This window comes from Anolis carolinensis, chromosome 1, assembly GCF_035594765.1.
Source record: "Anolis carolinensis isolate JA03-04 chromosome 1, rAnoCar3.1.pri, whole genome shotgun sequence".
Taxonomy (NCBI): domain Eukaryota; kingdom Metazoa; phylum Chordata; class Lepidosauria; order Squamata; family Dactyloidae; genus Anolis; species Anolis carolinensis.
In genome coordinates, this window is record NC_085841.1 from 39,680,856 (window position 1) to 39,699,700 (window position 18,845).

Consider the following 18,845-nt stretch of genomic DNA (forward strand, 5'->3'; position numbering starts at 1 on the left):
TAATTGTAATGCAAATATTTTAAGGTGGTTTGGTCTTGAATTGGTGATTTATATCCCTTTAATATAATGGTAAGGAATAGTGCTTGTGTGGCTTTTCTGTGCTTCTTCTATTATTTAGTAAACTTGACATGATAGTGGCTGCTCTATGTATTTAGACAGAGCTGACTCAAATCATGTGGAAATAAAGGAATGGTTGAGGATGTGATTCTAACAAGCAAAGTTGCAATTGGCTGAGGAATGTATTATTCCTACCAACTGTCAAGCTTACTTCCCTGCATCTTCTCTTCCTGGAGATTTTTCCTCTTAAGTTAAATCCTCATACCCAAACTGTGCTAAACTATGGAGATATTCCGTGGAACTGACTGTGGGGATCTCAAGTGCACCTCGAATGTGTGTCCCTTCCTCAGGTATCTCCCATTCCAAAACACATTAACAGCTGTAACTACATTTAGGGAAGAATTTGGTTGCAGTTCTAATATAGCTTTCTATCCTGAATTTTTGCTTGGTACCTTTGGCACAGAGAGTCCTGAACCAATATATGGTGATCTCATGGTTGGTGTATGAACCGGTCGCAAAGGGTGATCTGAAACCTGAACACACATACATTGAGTATTATTTTAGGTACAAAAAGTGCACATTGCTGCAAAATGGGTCAGAAGAATTTAAAAAGTAAATAAATGAAAGAATCGATTCCTCTGAGTAACATGCATATTTTCTATCTCGCAAAATGTTCAAGCAAATTAAAGTTATTTTCAACAAACCTTAACATAGTTGTGTTCAGAATTGACAAATATATTTCATTTAACTATATATTTCACTGGATCAATCTTAATGCTTAATGACAGAAATGAGCAATTTATATTTAGTAAAGGCAATTCACAAGCATAAAAATGATTCCATATGGCAGACATGGGAAAGGTACAGTTTGCAGATTTCCCAAGAACTGTTTATGTAGTTCACAAGAACCCTTTCCCACACATTACCAAAAAATAAAAACAAACAAACAAACCAAACTGAAATAAAATGTTCCTTTCATCTTAGGAGGCATGGGAAGAGTTTTATCATGTATTTGGCCTGACTAGATTGGACGAGATAAATGTCTTTTCAAAATAAAAGATGACTTCCAATCACTTATAATGAAAAAAGGTTTCTACTGCAACAGCTCAGGCTGTCACAAACTCACTGAAATTGCTCCCCCCTGTAAAGTATTTTGGCCTTTGGTGAGAGTGGTATGTAGTTGCTGAAACCTGTCTTATATTTAATGTTTGTCTTCCAAATAACTATTGCAGCTTAGGCTTTCCAGTAGGTCCTTGCACGGATTTGGTTTAGTTAGTTCCCTTTGGCCAATCTGGCTTGTTTGGCTGGCCATAATGGCAAGGGCTCAGCTCCCTTTCTTTGGCTAAAACGGGCCATGCGGCAGCCAGTCACGGCTTCTCCTCTGCTATTTGGCATCACACAGAATGCGAAGAGGCTGCCATGAGCTCGCATGGGGTTTTCCTGAGTCCTGCCTGTTGGGTCAATCAGAATAGAAGAATAGAAGAACGCTGTGACTTGTCTTATACAAGCTGTGTCTATTTAGTGGGACGAGTGCCTCTAATGCTCTCAGTTACATCCTGGCTCTAGAGAGGTGCTTCAGTCCAACTGCTTTGCAACTCGCACTCTGCTTCATTTTTTGGCTTGGCTTGCCCTCTCTCTAGCATTGAATCTTTTCGCTTTTCCTTTATTTTCTTGACTATTTTTATTTAATGGGACTGGAGGTTGGGAAAGTGTGGGGTGGGTGGGGTGCACACACACGCGTGCATTTGTTGACTTGGGAGAAAGAAAGAGCATCTCTTTGCTCTTGGTGTGTTTTCTTTAAAATATTTGGGTGGCTCTGAGAGACCTTAATCAAACTTTTGCTTCTTTTTCTCCTCCCCTCCTCTCTTTCATAAAATACTTTAAAAAGAAAATAGTAATTATTAAACAAACATAAAAGCCTAATTCTCAGAACCTACCTAGTTACCTGCCTATCTATCTATAATTTAATTCCTTTGCAAACAAGTTCTCTGTTTATATTTCTCTCTGTGCTGTCTGCCTTTTGAATTTCAAATAATAATAATAATAATAATAATAATAATAATAATAATAATAAGTATTAGTAATAATTGTTTGGCTGTTGCCAGTAGTGGGCCCCTACTGCTGCTCCTGGAGAAGTTACAGGGCGGAGCCAGTGGGGGGGGGGATACCTTTTGGGGTATTTTTAAAGGGATTTTATTTCTAAAAAGAAAAGAAATTCCTAAAAATCAGAGGATGATCCAAACATTATGAAACTTGGTGGGCTAACAGGGGTAGATGTGTCCTCCAAGTGCAGTCATGTTCATCCCAATAGCCCTAAAAATGACAGGATGGGGAACCCTGGAAGCCCCCAAGTGCTTTCCAGGCACACTTTCCTAGGGGAAAGCACCACTGAACATAGTATGGCTTATTTCTGAATACAGTAGAGTCTCACTTATCCAATCTTCGCTTATCCAATGTTCTGTATTATCCAATGCAGTTTGCCTCTTAGTAGTCAGTGTTTTTGTAGTCAATTTTTCAATACATTGTGAAAGTTTGGTGCTAAATTTATAAATACAGCAATTCCTACATAATGTTACCGTGTATTGAAATGCCTTTTCTGTCAATTTGTTGTAAAGCATGATGTTTTGATGCTTAATTTGTAAAATCATAATCTAATGTTTAATAGGCTTTTCCCTAATCCCCCCTTATTATCCAGCTTTTTTGCTTATCCAACATTCTGCTGGCCCATTTATGTTGGATAAGTGAGACTCTACTGTATTAATTTTGAATGCCATATTCAAGAGGTCTGTGGAAAAGTCAAATGGTGCAAAGTGACATTTGGATGTGACGTATTAACTGTGAAGATAGGGCATCCGTAATACATATCAACCATAAAAATCAAAGAAATGCTTTCAAAAACAGGCTACTTTTATCAAAACGAGCAAAAGCTGCCACAGGAATATAAGGACTGGGATCAGGTAGTACAATGGTTGGTGGAAGGCCAACAAAATGATGTATTTCCTTCAAACAAGTAACATATGCTCTACCCATTCATGCCACATTGGGAACTACTTTTGAATTTCCCAATCAGGAAGGGACTGATTGAGTCAAAAAGCCCTGTGGGTTTTGGTTTGTAGCTTACAATATAATGGAATCAGATGTACAATCATAGGAACACCCATAGGGTATGACACAAAGATATGCAGTTGGCAAAATACAGCATCACAGAACGAATGTAGTCAGCAGCAAACAGAACAAAAATAAATGAAGCAGCACTCACGTCATAAGTGCAACTAATGATATTGAAAAGAAGCAGCAATAATAACATTCCACTTAACCATATGTATCCTGCCTCATTTTCCATCTGTCATTTGCTTTCTACTTGGAGGCATTTTCATTTATTAACATGGCACCAAACCAAGTTTACTGAAATGTAGGAATTCTAACCTTAGCTGCTCAATGAGTGTACCAATACAAGCACCTGTAACATTCTCATGTCACAGCTTAGATTCAAAGACCAATAGGACTTTGAATCCAACCCCATCTGAAAGAGGTAAGTTCCTCAGCTTGGTGCAGTTGTAATAGCACTTTCAGCTTTATTCGCCTTTGAAAAAGGAGAAATAGCCAGACTTGACATGGTATTTGAAAATGACAAACTAAAATATTTGTAGAGAGTCCTTCATTTTGTACAAAGATATGGCAAGGACTAACAGTAAAATCCTATATACATTTATTCTGAACTACTGTGCATTTAATGCAACAGAGCTCATTCCAAAGCAAGAGTATATATGGTTCCAACCTAATCCATTCTGAACCCTGTTGTAATGTGGCATGGGACAGACATTTCAGAAGTAAATGTTCTGAGACAGAGAGAGAGTGTACCTCAATTGGTTCAATGTCACTAGCTGTGGAGGGGGACCTAGATCTTGAATGAAGGTGACACTTGATATCTTCATCCCGCGAAGGTGTATTAGATAAGGTAAAATTTTCAACAGAATCAATCTAAAGAAACAAAGGAAAGAAACAAGCAAAAGAAAAAAGGAAGGGAGAGGAGGGGAGAAGATTAAGAAGCCACTTTTGATAATTTTAAAAAAAATATGGAATTGCAAATAGGGGAATTATATTAACTTTTAAAAAGAAAGAAAAAATAACCCAACTCTTAAATCAAAAACATTTGCATTAGATTTACCTGCCTTCAATGACAACATCACACCAGTTTCTCTAATTCTCTATTGATACGAGATCAGTAGAGTTTACTCTAAGTCATTTATGTAACACTGAATTCATGTTTCCCCTTGTCAGGCATTGAGGCTTTCTTATGTAGCCTGATTAAAAAACAGTCCATTTATGCAACATAGCAAAGTTCCAGTTTACTTTAATTTTAATCTTCACAGTTAAGGAGTCATATCAATGGAAAGATAATAAACTATGATGATTATTACTAACCAAGAATTCCTACTATGAGACAAGACAGAACCTTGTTTTTATATAATTTAACCAAAGCAGTAAAGGTTATATTATAACAGAATTTGCTACTCTGCAGTTGTTCAATAATCTCTAAGAGAAGCTTAATCCATTGAAAGATAAAGTAACATCTTGATTTACATTTTCTAATTTCAGTTACAGTAGAGTCTAGCTTAACCAACCATTGCTTATCCAACGCTCTGTATTATCCAATGTCTCTAACCTCCCCAGAAAGCACGCACAAATCAGTGCTGCCTGCCCAGAAGCATGACTGCATTTGCCCCCACCGACGAGGCACCACAAAGCAAAAATCGATCGTAGTGGGTCCACCAGCTGCGTTCTGCCCCTCCCAACGGATGACAGCCTCCTGGTTCTGCTGCCTTTGCCACCGCCTTTTCCGCCGGGACCCGGCCCAGTGAGTGAGCAAGTGAGGGAGGGAGACAGCGGGGTAGGGTGCTGGGGCCTGGAGGAAGCAAGAAGGGGAGGTCCCAGAAGAAAGGGGAATTGCTGGGCCCTGCTCTCTCCCTCCCACAGAATCACAGAGTTGGAAGAGACCTCATGGACCATCCAGTCCAACCCCCTGCCAAGAAGCAAGAAAATCAAATTCAAAGCACTCCTGACAGACGGCCATCCCGCTTCTGCTTAAAAGCCTCCAAAGAAGGAGCCTCCCAAATAGCAACATGCAGCAAACCCCCGGTGCATCACCAAGGGTGCTAAATTTGTAAATACAGTAATTACTACATAAAGTTACCATGTATTGTACTGCATTTTTCGTCGATTTGTTGTAAAACATGAACATTTTGGTGCTTAATTTGTAAAATCATAACGTAATTTGACGTTTAATAGGCTTTTCCTTGATCCCTCCCCATTATCCAACATTTTCGCTTATCCAATGTTCTGCCCACTCATTCATGTTGGATAAGTGAGACTCTACTGTATTACCATCTTAATTAGAATTGTTTGATGGTTAGGCATTATGCAATTTTTAAATTCATAGTGAAAAACTATTCTTTTGGTACTGCTTATTCTGACTTCTACTTACTTTGGCCATGGGTATAATTATTTGAAGTATCTTTAAAAAAAGATTCTTATTGAAAAGTTTCATTTCACTGAACTACAGTTTCCTAAATAGTTATCCTGTCAGATCAACAACACTGCATAGGAATTGTAAGTCTAAAAATTCATTTCCCTACAAAAATAAATTAGTGTATGTGTGTATATGCGTGTGTGTATCAATTGTCATTTTGATAAGCCAAAATCCTTAATAAAAAAATCCTTAACAAAAATATATTTGTAATGTCATGTATGAGTACGTTCTTTAAAAATGGCTAGAGACTGACCTATAGTATTAAAGGACAAAACAAAGCAAACCCAGATAAGACCTATCATACTACCCTTGTTCAACACATGAGGCTCCTTTATAATGAACCAGATTACTGGCTGATTTAGCCCAGTATTATCAAATCTGTCAGTTGCTCTCCAGGGCTTCAGGCAGGATTTTTCCCCAGCCCTACTTGGAGCCTAGCCCTTCCCTGGTAGTCTGCCATCCAAGTATCACCAAGACCAAATTCTGCATAGCTTCTGAAACCAAGAAAGACTGGATGTGTTCAAGGAATGCTAATATAAGTTTGTATATATATGTAGCATTTAAACAAATCATTGGTAGAAAACAGGTGTATAAAAGACCTCCTTTGCTTTTGTTCACTGTTACAGGTTGAAAATCCTTTATTCGGAATTCTGAAATCCAAAATAACCCAAAAGTGTCCACATGGGTGGCGGATTGCTATATATATTTTAGTAAATGTTTATATTGGTTAAAAGAGTAATTGAGACACAAAATATGGCTCAGTTCTTTCTATGACAACACACAGTTTAGCTGATGTATTATACATAATGAAATATTACATAATTATCAGTTCACCTCTTTGCTACATATGTGTAAAATCTTTTAAGCGCTGTAGCAGTTGCTAGCAGAAATTATTTTCTATGCTCAGATTTAAGAACAGTCCTAACATTTCATGCCATCTTAATATCAGAAAGTAATGATGCTCATCAACAATAAACAGTATCAAAGGCAATTTAAGTAGCTTTTCCACCAAGGTCTTTCTGATGTACTTGCCATACTTTGTGGATATGACAGTATGGTATGAAAGACACATGATATTATAGTCATGTATTTACATAACTATTCTTCTTCAAAATGGCCGTGTCCCATCTCTCTATTGTTTCTTTCCAAAAGCAACACAATACAAAATAATGTATAACACAAGCTGGCTCTTCTTGAATGTATGTTTCTAAAAAAAAAAAAGTTAAAAGTTTCCATCATTTTCAATGCATTCAACATGATAGTAAGGGCTTTTGATTTCCATTGAGCAATGTGTCTTAATTCAACAAAGAACTATCAATGGGTGGAAGCAGATTCTCTTCCCTGGATGTTCCACAGTCCAGCCCCAAAGGTAAGTAGCAGATTACATATTTGCAGATATGACCGCAAATGCCCTCTGTCTGTCAGCTGTGATGAAAATGGCTTTTTCCAGAATCACTTCTACTGCAAAGAGGGAACATAGCTAAAGGAAATTGTGCTTATATACTCTCTGATATTCTGTAAGAATCATTAGTCTTGAAATTAGTCTTTATCAGTTTCGCTGTATCTATTATAGCAAGCATCCTAGACTAAGAATGTATTGTCTAATTGTACTTGAATGTTATCTAAGGTCATGGAAAATAGGTTCCAGATTAGTTTTTGGTACTTTATTTGTTTGCCAGGAAACTGTTAATGAGAACTGTAAGAATTGACAATCCTGACCAGATCCAAGGATCTAGGTGGTAAAACAGGAGATCTGTTTCAGTTAGGAACCACTGTATGTATGACTGAGACACCATAACAGCAACTGAAATCCATTTATTGATTGATTAAAAATTAAAAATTAAAGTTCAGTGACTGCATGTTAAAACAATTCAATCAATCCAAATTGACAATGGTTTCTCTGTGGCTGTGTTTCTACAGGAAACAGATAATCGAAGTGGTGGATTTTAATTCTGCTAACAATCATGCACTATAATCTCTAAACTAATGAGATTATAGTGCATGATTGTTAGCAGAATTAAAACAACTTTTAGAATTGCCATTTTTAAACTTTCTGTGATGTTCTAGAGCAAAAAAGCAACATTAAAAACAAGAACACTATATACATTCTCAAGGATTTTAACATAAGCAGTATTAAACATGAGGAACATACAGAAGTAGCAATAGCACGAGACAAGCAGCAAGATAAATATGCAAGCCATGAAGAGCATCAGCAAAAATGGTCTACATCAAACAAAGGCGAAGGCATATGCAATATAGGCAAAACTAAAAGGCCACACACAGCAAGACATTCTCTTACACGTCTGCCTTTGTGAGCTGGAATACAGGAAGGAGAGCGCTTTAACAGAGAAAGGAGGAGACTGTTAACACAATGTAACTGAAAGGCACAGAATTCACATTTACATTTCTAACATAGGACACATATGGTAATATATATATATATATATATATGTAGTATTCTGAACTGGAAAAAGAAAGGCAAACAGACGAGGGAATTCTGCTTAAAATAATCCGGAATAAATAAATATAAACACAGGAAAACAACAGTTATTTCTAAGTGTGTATTGTACGTGTTAAAGATGACTTCTTTATGCTCAACTATTTCTGAATAGAGTTAAAAGCCAAAAGCTGTATCTAACCATGTAAAGCACATTTTGCAAAAATTGTGAATACTATTTTTCTCCTAACATAGCATATTGTTATTGAGAGCCTTCATGGTGTATTAGATAATGCATCTGACTAGGACTAGAGAGTTCTAGGATCAAATATTTCTGTAGCCAATAAGGTCACTGACAAGTCGTTGGAAAGTTGTTGTGTCTTAAGACTATTTCAGAAGCTTCTTGTGAGACTTATCCATCACAGTATAAGCTTCTTGGATGTAAAATAAATAAATACAGGGTATCCAAAAATTATCTTTACAATCTCATCATTATACAGAAATTAAATTATAGTACCTTGGCCACTTCATATGATCTATATAGTGCATGTTTTCAGTCTCATGGAGAAACAGATCCATGAATGGGTTTAACCACACTGACGAGGATCATTTACTCACACAATTCACAGACACAAAATAATACTAATTAACATGCCAACACAGCTCATACACTCCTTCTTCCACTCAGCTGCATGAAGTAGAGGATATCAGAATATACAAACTGGTGGGGTCATCGCAAGATACCACTCTTCCAATAACAATGTATGTTATGGCATATGAATAATGTAATTCAAAATGGTTACTCTCTACCAATGGGCACCCATACAATGACAACAGTTAAAGACTGCTTAAGCGAGTAATGTTCTCTCACACATTCAATGATAATTAAGAGTGGACGTTCTGATATACAATAGTGATTATGTGGACAGAATCACAATTCTATTATTTTTTGTTACTTTGGACCAATTAAGGAAAACTACACGGGTACTGTCTGGGTTTTTGTACCACAGGCACTTCATCCAAATGGAATTGTCTCCATTCTTAGGGTGAAGTTCAAATCAATATATTGATTAAGATCAGTTCACCATAATTTAGTTCAACAAGAATAAATTGGTTTTAACAAGACCCAAGGCAGTTTTAGTTTTACAGTATGCATAAGTTACAAAAATGTATTTTTGTTAAATTTGGAGAGTTAATCTACCATATGAATTGTCAAAAATGGAATATGGAGATTGTGAAGTCAGAAGAGGAAGTGATATAAACTTTAGCCAGGATATAGTGGTGTATTTTCAATAGATCACACTGCTTCTTTTAGAACTGGCAACCTCCCTCAATCTTGCAGCCCCTGGAGACACACTCCAGAAGGCAGAGAAAGGTAGCAAGACCCAGTTCAACACACATTAAATGCAGTATGCTGCTGACTCTTAGCTCTAGAATTTAATTTGAGATTCACTGTTTAGACAGTCTAGTGAATCAGTTTCATACCTGACTATTTTAGAAATTTTTAACTGGAGGACTGTTCTATCATAGTAATGAACTTATGGAACAGGTTAGACTAAGCCTGTGGTCCACAGCTGTCCAATTCTCAACCACAAAACTGACTGCTTTGAAGAAAAAAGAGCCAGAAATAAAATCAGTGACTAATTTCTCAAAAAAGAAATATATCCTCCAATGCTTTGCCTGCCAAAATGCCTTTACCAATTGCTAGGCCCCTGTTTCTTCATATTGATTTTCCATTTGCAACTTTTAGGTCTCCTTCCAACTCTCTCCTCCACTTCTGAGAGGCCACTATTGTCCTCTAAAATCTTTTCTTATTCTAGAACAGCTCTGCTTCTCCATCCTGTCACCTAAGATCCTTTAAGGCAGTGGTTCTCAACCTGGGGCCCCCAGATGTTTTTGGCTTTCAACTCCCAGAAATCCTAACAGCTGGTAAACTGGCTGGGATTTCTGGGAGTTGTAGGCCAAAAACATCTGGGGATCCCAGGTTGAGAACCATTGCCTTAAGGGTAGAGATTATCAAGTTCTCAAGGTGAGATGTTGTTCTAGTTAGCTTGATTTATACCTTGCCTTCCCCCAAGATTGAGACTCAATGCAAGTTTGATATGATTATAATATGTTAAAAACATACAGAAATCAACATTAAAATGGAACAACTCTATTAAGGATATTAAGCCAATTCAAAGTACAGTAAAACCCCGCTCGTTCGAGCCCCGCTCGTCCGAGCCTCCGTGCAATCCGAGCAGGTGAACGGGGAGGGCCGCAAAGGCCCTCCCCATTCACCTGCTCGCTGGCGTGCATGTTGCTAGGTAGATAGCAAGCTACCTAGCAACACGCAGGGGGCACCTCCCAAGGGGTGAGCGCCCCGTGCGTGTTGCTAGGTAGCTTGCTATCTACCCAGCAACGTGCACGTCCGACTCCTTTGCCACACCGGGCGCCAGGGTTGCCAGCCCCGGCGTGACGAAGGAGCCGAGGCACGGGCGGGCGGGTGGGTGAACGGGGAGGGTTTTTGTGGTCCTCCCCGTTCACCCACCCGCCGAACGAAGGGGCTTTCTCCCTTTGGCGGAGGCTTGGAGCCAGGGAAGCAGGAGTCGCTTCCCTGGCTCCAAGCCTCCGCCAAAGGGAGGGAGAGCCCCTTCGTTCTGCGGGTGCTCCCAACCACGGGGAGGCCTCTCCGTGGGGACGAGGGCTGGATCGGGAGGTGCTGCAAGCGCCTCCCGATCTAGCCTTCGTCCCCACGGAGAGGCCTCCCCGTGGTTGGGACGAGGGCTGGATCGGAAGGTGCTTGCAGCGCCTCCCGATCCAGCCTTCATCCCCACGGAGAGGAAGCCTGGTAATCCGAGTTATCCAGTTGACCGAGTTGAGGTCCGCCCGTTTAACTCGGACTACCGGGGTTCTACTGTATACCCTTCAAAAAGTTTTTAAAAGAAATTAAAATAGTACAATTGAAATTAATTGCATTACTCATACTACACATACTTCCGGAGAAAAAAATACTGGCAAATTACTAATTTGTTGCTATGAATGACTACCAAATCAAGTGAACTTTATGGCAACCTTATGAATGAGAGACATCTGAGTTATCCTGTTACCCCCTGGTCTGTTAAATACATGCAAATTACAAATACTACTCCTGTTTAACATTTTAAACGCGCTCTGCTAAGAACCAACAAATTAGAAATAATAATAATAATAATAATAATAATAATAATAATAATAATAATAATTTTATTTTTAGACAGCCTTCTCTCCCTGAGGGGACTCAGAGCAGTTTACATATAAAGAAGGCAGACATTTAATGTCGTAGTCAACAAAGACAAACAAATCAAGCCAAGCAAACATCGATAGAATTATAACTACTAAAAATAGAAATAATATAAATTAATGAGAGATACTAATATTTAAATAAACAGTTACACTAAAACACAGTTTTAGAAATACTGTCAATATCACTCCATCCCCCAATGTGACTGATAAAAGCTACTCACTACTACCATAATAGTTAATATCCTTGCTGCATTGATTTTAAAATAAGGTATTCATGATGCACTAAAACTGGAGAAAACTGACACTGTTCAGTGACAAATGATAGCAAATATATAGCTAATAGTGTACTGGCACCAAAGTAGAATTTTAAAAAAATGTTTTCTGTTTTACCCAGAAATAAACCATAGCTTTTATACAACTGCCTCAGTATCTCCCCAGGTGTTTATCTGTGTTTTTTCAAATGTACTGATGATAAAAGTGTACTTCAAATAGATAGAAAATTGCAAATTATTTGGTCCATTCAGAAGGCAAATCATTTTGCTCTTCTTATTAATTCAAATAGTTCCCCAATCCTTGAAGGCAACATTACAATTACATTTACTACTGATCTACAATACTACTCACACAATAACATGATGTATATCTGATAAAAGGATTTTTATCAGTATATGAGTATACACTCCACTCTCTTTATTGGATTGCCAAGTGGTAGTAAAGTGTTGTCTGTCATAGCTACATTTCATTTTAAAGTAGCTTTATCAACAGGATATTTTCAAGGAAACAATGTTATAAAGAGAATGAGCTGTGTATATTCTGAGACAACACTCCTAATTGCTAAAGTAATAACTACTACAAAGGAATATATATTCATATAATGCAGTCAGTTTGAAAAGTACCAATTAGTCAAAAATATCCACTGGCATGAATCAATGTTCAGTATCAAAAAAGCATAAAGCAGAAACATTTTCTATGATTGTCAGAATGTTTAGTTAACACTCTGGTGTCCAAACATGGTTGAAAACCACTAATACATAGGGAAATATACTGAGCAGAGAAAACAGCTTGAAAACAAAATAAAATAAAAATACACTTACGCTCACCCCAAATCAAACCAAAATCAAAATTTTAGCTACAAATTTTACTGGTCAATTTCTGACCAAGCAGAATTAGTACCGATGTCAGGAATATTAAGATAGAGTATGAGGCATCTTAATAAACAAGCCAAGTACTGAAGCTCCTTTCCATAGCAAAACAAAGGAAAAACATACACACACAACAACTCTCATTCAATGCCATTAAAAATAGTATTGAAAATTACATAGAATATAAATGTACCAGGAGCACAGAAACTGTCTTGCTGATTTTCATGCTCTTTGATGGCACAGCTTAGTAAAATGACTGCATTACTGCGTGAAAGTAATTAATTAATTTATTTTATACTGAATTATTTGCCAGTTGGGAGTGAAAGACTTACGTCATCCATAAAATCAATCAATGAGGATGAAGAAGAAAAGGAGTCCTATTTTTGTGCATAGAGCAGTAAAGAAATAGAAACAGATAGATGAAAACTTGTTTGCTGATAATAACTGTCATATTGTTGAAATCTGAAGTACAGATATGTTTTAAATAACTAATAGATGATTTTTATTATAGTTCTTATTATCTGATGATTATTTCACCTACATGTCACATTATTTCACTTAGATTAAAGACAAGGGGGCAGGAAGATACTGCAATATGAAATGAATTGTTACAGTTTCTTGGTGAAAGGTTTTTAACAGCCAAATTAGCAAATGGGATACTGGAGAATCTACCATGTCAGGTCATTCTTGTCATTTATTCCTACCACTGCCAGATGAAGCAAAAGATCAAGTAAGCCTTTCCCAATTGGATCCCTGGTTTCATTTTAATTCCGTCCTGCAGACTCAGAAAGAGAAAATAGGAAATGTTTTGACATGGTAGGGTGGATATGAATAGCTCCTTCTCCTTGGCAAGAATGGGTTTTCATGGTAAACTCTTCAATGTACCATTCCCAGCGGAAAGAGTAAAAATGTTCCTGGACGATCTATGCAGATTCTCTATGTGAAATTTTCTGTAACTGACAAATTTGTTTATACACTTGAGATCCAGGAATAGGCAGACCACTCTTTTTTGTGGACATATTAAGTAAACCTTGGGAAACACTTTGCTGGGTGGAACTGGTTATTTGTGACACCCTAAAGTTTATATATGAGATACAGATTGCTAAACTGCAAGATTCTTTGAGTAGGATGTTGAAGCAGAAGAGTACATGGAATGGTTCCTTGACTTTCTATGTATTTTTTGTTATTTGTGTGTGCCTTCCAGTTGTTACTAACTTATGGCAAATCATAGGGTTGGGAGGATATTAAAGTCAACCTCATCCCCCTTCCTTAACCACTCTTTGGATCTCCTTGTTGACTCTGGCTTTGGATGTTTCTGCCTCTAACTGTTGGGGCAATCTCATGCACATTAGAATTACATCTAGCTTAGAGGTTAAACTATGATCAATTTAATGTGGATTAAACCTGGCTGAGAGACAATCAATCACACATCAACATAGGCTGACGTGGAGAAGCCAGCCAGTGATGGTGGTTGAAGGAGGCAAGTGAGTGATGTTTTTATGACTAAGTGGGTGTAGGAGGCACATTAAGAGCTTACATATGTTACTGACAATGCAGACATGTTTTGGGGCATTTGAACCTTGGGAAGTACAGCTATCCTTGGCAAATTTTGCCTTAAACTCTACCTTCCTCAAACACATGGCAAATATAAAAAAGAAACGTGAGGGAGGAGAAGAGGAGGAAAGAGACCACTGGAAAGAATGTGCTAAGGTAAGAAATATTTTTTTAAACCCAGGCAGCAATGAAATGGATAAGATGAAGGAGAAAACAATGAAGTATAAACAAAAGGAAGCAGAAGAATGGTGATATGACATTCCCTGGGTGAGGCAAGTTGAAAAAGGTTATAGGAAGAGCAAGGATCCAACCAGAAAAGATTTACCTAAGAATATATTGTCCTTTGCTCTGCCTGGATGGCATTAGGAGTAAGCCTACGTACGGATGGTTCATTCTCTATTGGCTGAGATACTGGGTTACCCTGCAATGTGGAAGTGTATGGTAATGTGTGCATAAAGTTGGGGGTACAGTTAAGTGAGTGGATGAGTGCCAACAATTTCCTTTCTCAGCTCACTGTGAATGAATTTTATTTTCCTTCATCCATGTCAACTCTCACTATTCCTTCATTTGGGGGGGGGGATCTTAACCCCAGTATGCATTCTTATTTCTGTTCTAATCTCAGAGTGTGTCTCATGTGTCTCTCTTGTTTAAATACTTTCCACTACTGAGAACATGTCACCAAATATTACAAATGTGAATATAAGAATGGTCTGTACATATTAAATAGCCTTTTCTTTTTGCTATTTCCAAACTAAGACTGAGGCCATTTTATTAGCAGCTGCACTTTTGATTGAGTTGTGCAGAAGAATAAGAAAGTGGACGGCATCATCACTGTACTATTAAAAGGGAATTCTGCTGGCCCCATCAGTCTATTGCACTGATGCCTGTCTTCTATTGTGTCCTTGGAATCAGGGTGTTCTTGGAAATGGCCCAAGTCAGTCTTTCCAGAATACCCTGGCTCTGATGATCCACCTGAAAGCAAGGCACTGAAGAAAGAGGCTGCCCATAACACACAACATCTGCCTCCTGATAGCACAGCTGACAATATTTTTTGCTTCCCCTTTTCTTCACTGTGACCGTTTCCCTTCTGCTGCCACTGTCTATACAGAGCATTGACAGGATTCTGGGCACTATGCTCCAATCTTCCCAAATTCAGTACATCATTGTATGACAGTTGTTCCAAACAATAACTGTGCTGACTATAATTCACATTTGTATGTACCTATTAATTACTGTGCTTTCTTAACCAACTTGGTACGATAACATTCTTGTCCAATTACTTTGAAGATTTTTAAAGATATGTACACAAATATTTAAAAACAAATGCAAATAAAACAAAATAGTAGAAAAGAGACAAATTTCAGATTTCAACCATAATAAGTGTTTAAAGTAAAGCTTAAGTTGACACACAGAGAAGTTGCACTTATAAGGTTTGTTTATAAATGCATACAAATAATGCATTAACACACCAGAATGTCAAAGCCTAGACAATTCTGCTAATTTTCTATTTTATTTTAATATGAATCTGGGTTTTTCTGGAACACATAAGAGTAACAATCACAAACTAAATATGCATATCATCAAAAGATATCAAATCCAAATAATTGTGTACTTACTTCAAATTGATCCAGAGCAGAGGCAGGCGCATTCAAAAATGCCAAGAAAGAATTCTGTGAGTCTTGGTGCTTTACACCTAGAAAACAGCAGCAAGTTTTAAACCTACAGAAAATGGCCACTTGGGCCCTCCTCTATGGGTTGTCCATTTCAATATTTCTTTGTGCCAAAATGAATCAGCTTATTCTAAAACTGACGAAGATGAACAAGAGGTGGGGAGATGAGGCCTGCAAACAACATAAATTAGGGAAGAAAGGGATCCACAGTTCTTCGGGCTTTGCCCCATCCATCTTGAGACAAACTAGTCATTCAGGGTCTGCAGGTATCTTTCCAATTAGGAAGACTGGAATATAAAGACTTTTACAGACTATTCTGTGCTGTTAGCTATTCGACAAGGACCAGCTGTTTTATAAACAAAAACAATGGGATTCTCAGGAAAAACACCCATCGAGACAAAGATCTTTCATTGGGTTGCATAACATAAATCTCTTTTCTACTGGGATCCTGATGGTGGTAACAGCAAAATTTCCTCCTTTTCCTGGATCCCTGACATACAACCTGGCAAAATTTCTGGCTACACAGCTACAAACCCATATTGGGCTCACCACACACTACATCAAGGACTCAACACACTTCATAGAAAAAAATCAGCAACCTCAAGCCAAGCACCAAGGACATTCTGATCAGCTTCGATGTGGTGTCCCTATTTACTAAGGCCCTGGTAGCTGACACCATTGCACTAATCATCACAGCTCTGTTTCACCATTGCCTCACCACAAGCTACTATCAGTGGGACAATGAATTCCATGAACAGAAATATGGAGCAGCATGGGAAGCCCTTTCAGCCCAGTAGTAGCAAATTTCTATATGGAATACTTTGAAAAACAAGCCCTAGAAACAGCACCAAAAAAGCCAACTATATGGTTCAGATATGTTGATGACACCTTCACCATTTGGAGCCATGGAGAAGAAGAACTCAGCAAATTCCTGGACCACCTCAACAGCATCCATCCAAACATCCAATTCACCATGGAAAAAGAAAAGGAAGGAAAGCTACTATTTCTAGATGTTCTATAGTCATCCGCAAACCCAATCAACAATTGAGCCACACAGTTTATAGAAAACCTACACACATGGTTGGATACCTTCATAAAAACTCCAACCATCACCCAAGTCAAAAAAGAAGCACAATCAAAGCCCTGACAAACCATGCACAAAGAATCTGCGAACCTCACCTCCTCCAAGGTGAACTAAACCACCTCAACTGGGCTCTACAGGTCAATGAATACTCCACCACAGACATCAGAAGAACTGTAAGGCGAAAAACAAGCCATGAGATTAAAGACAAAGATTCACCCAGAGGAAAAGTGCTCTTACCATACATCAAGGGAACCACTGACCGCATAGGCAAGCTGATGAAGAAACACAACCTACAAACTATCTACATACCTACTAAGAAAATCCAACATTCTACATTCAGCCAAGGACGAGAGGGATCCTCTCACCACTGCAAGAGTCTACCGTATACCATGCAGTTGTGGACAAGTCTACATAGGGACCACCAAATGCAGGAGCATTGCCTGAACACGAATCAAGGAACACGAAAGCGACTGCAAACTCTGCAAACTGCAGAGAAGTCAGCCATAGCAGATCACTTGATGAATTAACCTGGACACAGTGTATTATTTGAGAACACAGAAATGCTGGATCACTCTAACAACTATCATGTCAGACTACACAGAGAAGCCATCGAAATCCACAAGCATGTGGACAATTTCAACAGAAAGAAGGAAATCATGAAAATGAACAAAATCTGGCTACCAGTATTAAAAAACTCTAAAATCAGAAGAGTAAATAAGGAACAACACTCTAAAAACAGAGGGATTCCAGACATGAATCAATCAGGGCAGCTAACGACTCTGAACAAAGGATTCCCCCAGGAAGAAAGAAGCCAGGAGATGAAGCTATTAAATGCTAATTAAGGTGATTAATTACAACATTCACACTGGCTTCCAACTGAAAAGAGTTCTTCTCCCACCTTCCACAGATATATAAACCATCCTTTCTTAGTTTTTCCCATATACAGTACCTCACAACCTCTGAGGATGCCTGCCATAGATGTGGGAGAAATGTCAGGAGAGAATACTTCTGGAACATGGCCATATAGCCCGGAAAACATACAACAACCCTGTTCTAATCTAGAGCTGCAATTGTGGAAGATACCCAGTATGTATCTTCAAAGTAATAGCATCTCCTGCTCAGAAAAAAGGAAGTCAGCACAGAAGACCCCGGGGAGGGGGGGGGGGAGCAAGAGCACCACCATATTACATTATATTTTGACAAAATACGTAACATCTGTAATGCAATTGTGTGTGTGGGGCGTGTGTGTGAAATTAAACAAGAAAAAAAGTGAAATGCAAGATTGTGCTACTAAATCAACCCACCAAATGTGCTATCAAATACAGAACCCAATGGATATACATACATATACATTCAGAGGCTTCTACAACCACGAACTGAATATGGTCACGTACCAGCAAAAAATGTGCAATTTGTTTCTTAGGGAACTTGCATGTGCATAAGACATCAACACAATTCTAATCAAGTTTTCAAAAGTACAAAAAGAACACAAGATAAACATGTTTCTATATTTTTGTCAGAGCTGTGGGTACATCTTATCATGCATAAGGCAACACAACACTTCAGGAGCCAGAATCTTCAGTCCAGATTCTGTCAGCATGCTATAAGAGGACTTTCTTGATAAGAAACACCCAGCACTATGAAGTGGATTTTGCCTTTGTTTATTTGGACATCAATTCCCTCACCCTTCTCCGAGCGGAGTTCTTCTGTCTCTTTTTTCAATCTCTCTATTTCTAACAGCAGTTCAGAGTTCTTCTTGTCCGATTCCTGTAGTTTGCTTTACAAACAAACAGTAAGACAGACAGACAGAGATTCAATGAGATAGTGTTCAAAACATGACCAAATAAGATAACCTATCTGCAACAAAGTTCAGTTACTATCATTATCATCTAAATCACATTTGTTAAACTGAACATAAAATAAAAGGTAGTTCAATTGTAGTAAGGAAAAGAAAATCAAAACTTGTTTCTGATTTGGATTGTGTTGTATTTCCATTTTTCAAACAGTAATACAAACAATGGGAATGTCAACACAGCACGCTCATTTAAAAACTTATTATTTTATTGCTGTTTTCTCACAATTGTGATATTCATGTAAAGAACTATAT

At 38.0% G+C, this 18,845-nt stretch overlaps 1 protein-coding gene across 14 annotated transcripts in view; it reads right to left on the reverse strand.

The window, feature by feature from the left end:
• Positions 1 to 18,845, reverse strand: part of cdc42bpa (CDC42 binding protein kinase alpha) — a 174,841-nt gene that overhangs the window by 34,980 nt on the left and 121,016 nt on the right. For 3 of the 14 annotated variants that reach the window (XM_062972885.1, XM_062972883.1, XM_062972932.1), the window contains exons 20-25: positions 18,424 to 18,515; positions 15,601 to 15,677; positions 12,763 to 12,807; positions 7,887 to 7,925; positions 3,919 to 4,038; positions 510 to 590 (exon numbers count right to left, since the gene is read on the reverse strand). In XM_062972885.1, the coding sequence (XP_062828955.1) occupies positions 510 to 590; positions 3,919 to 4,038; positions 7,887 to 7,925; positions 12,763 to 12,807; positions 15,601 to 15,677; positions 18,424 to 18,515 (454 nt within the window). The remainder of the gene's footprint in view (positions 1 to 509; positions 591 to 3,918; positions 4,039 to 7,886; positions 7,926 to 12,762; positions 12,808 to 15,600; positions 15,678 to 18,423; positions 18,516 to 18,845) is intronic. The other 11 variants (XM_016990691.2, XM_016990690.2, XM_062972925.1 and 8 more) reach the window with 7 other exon arrangements.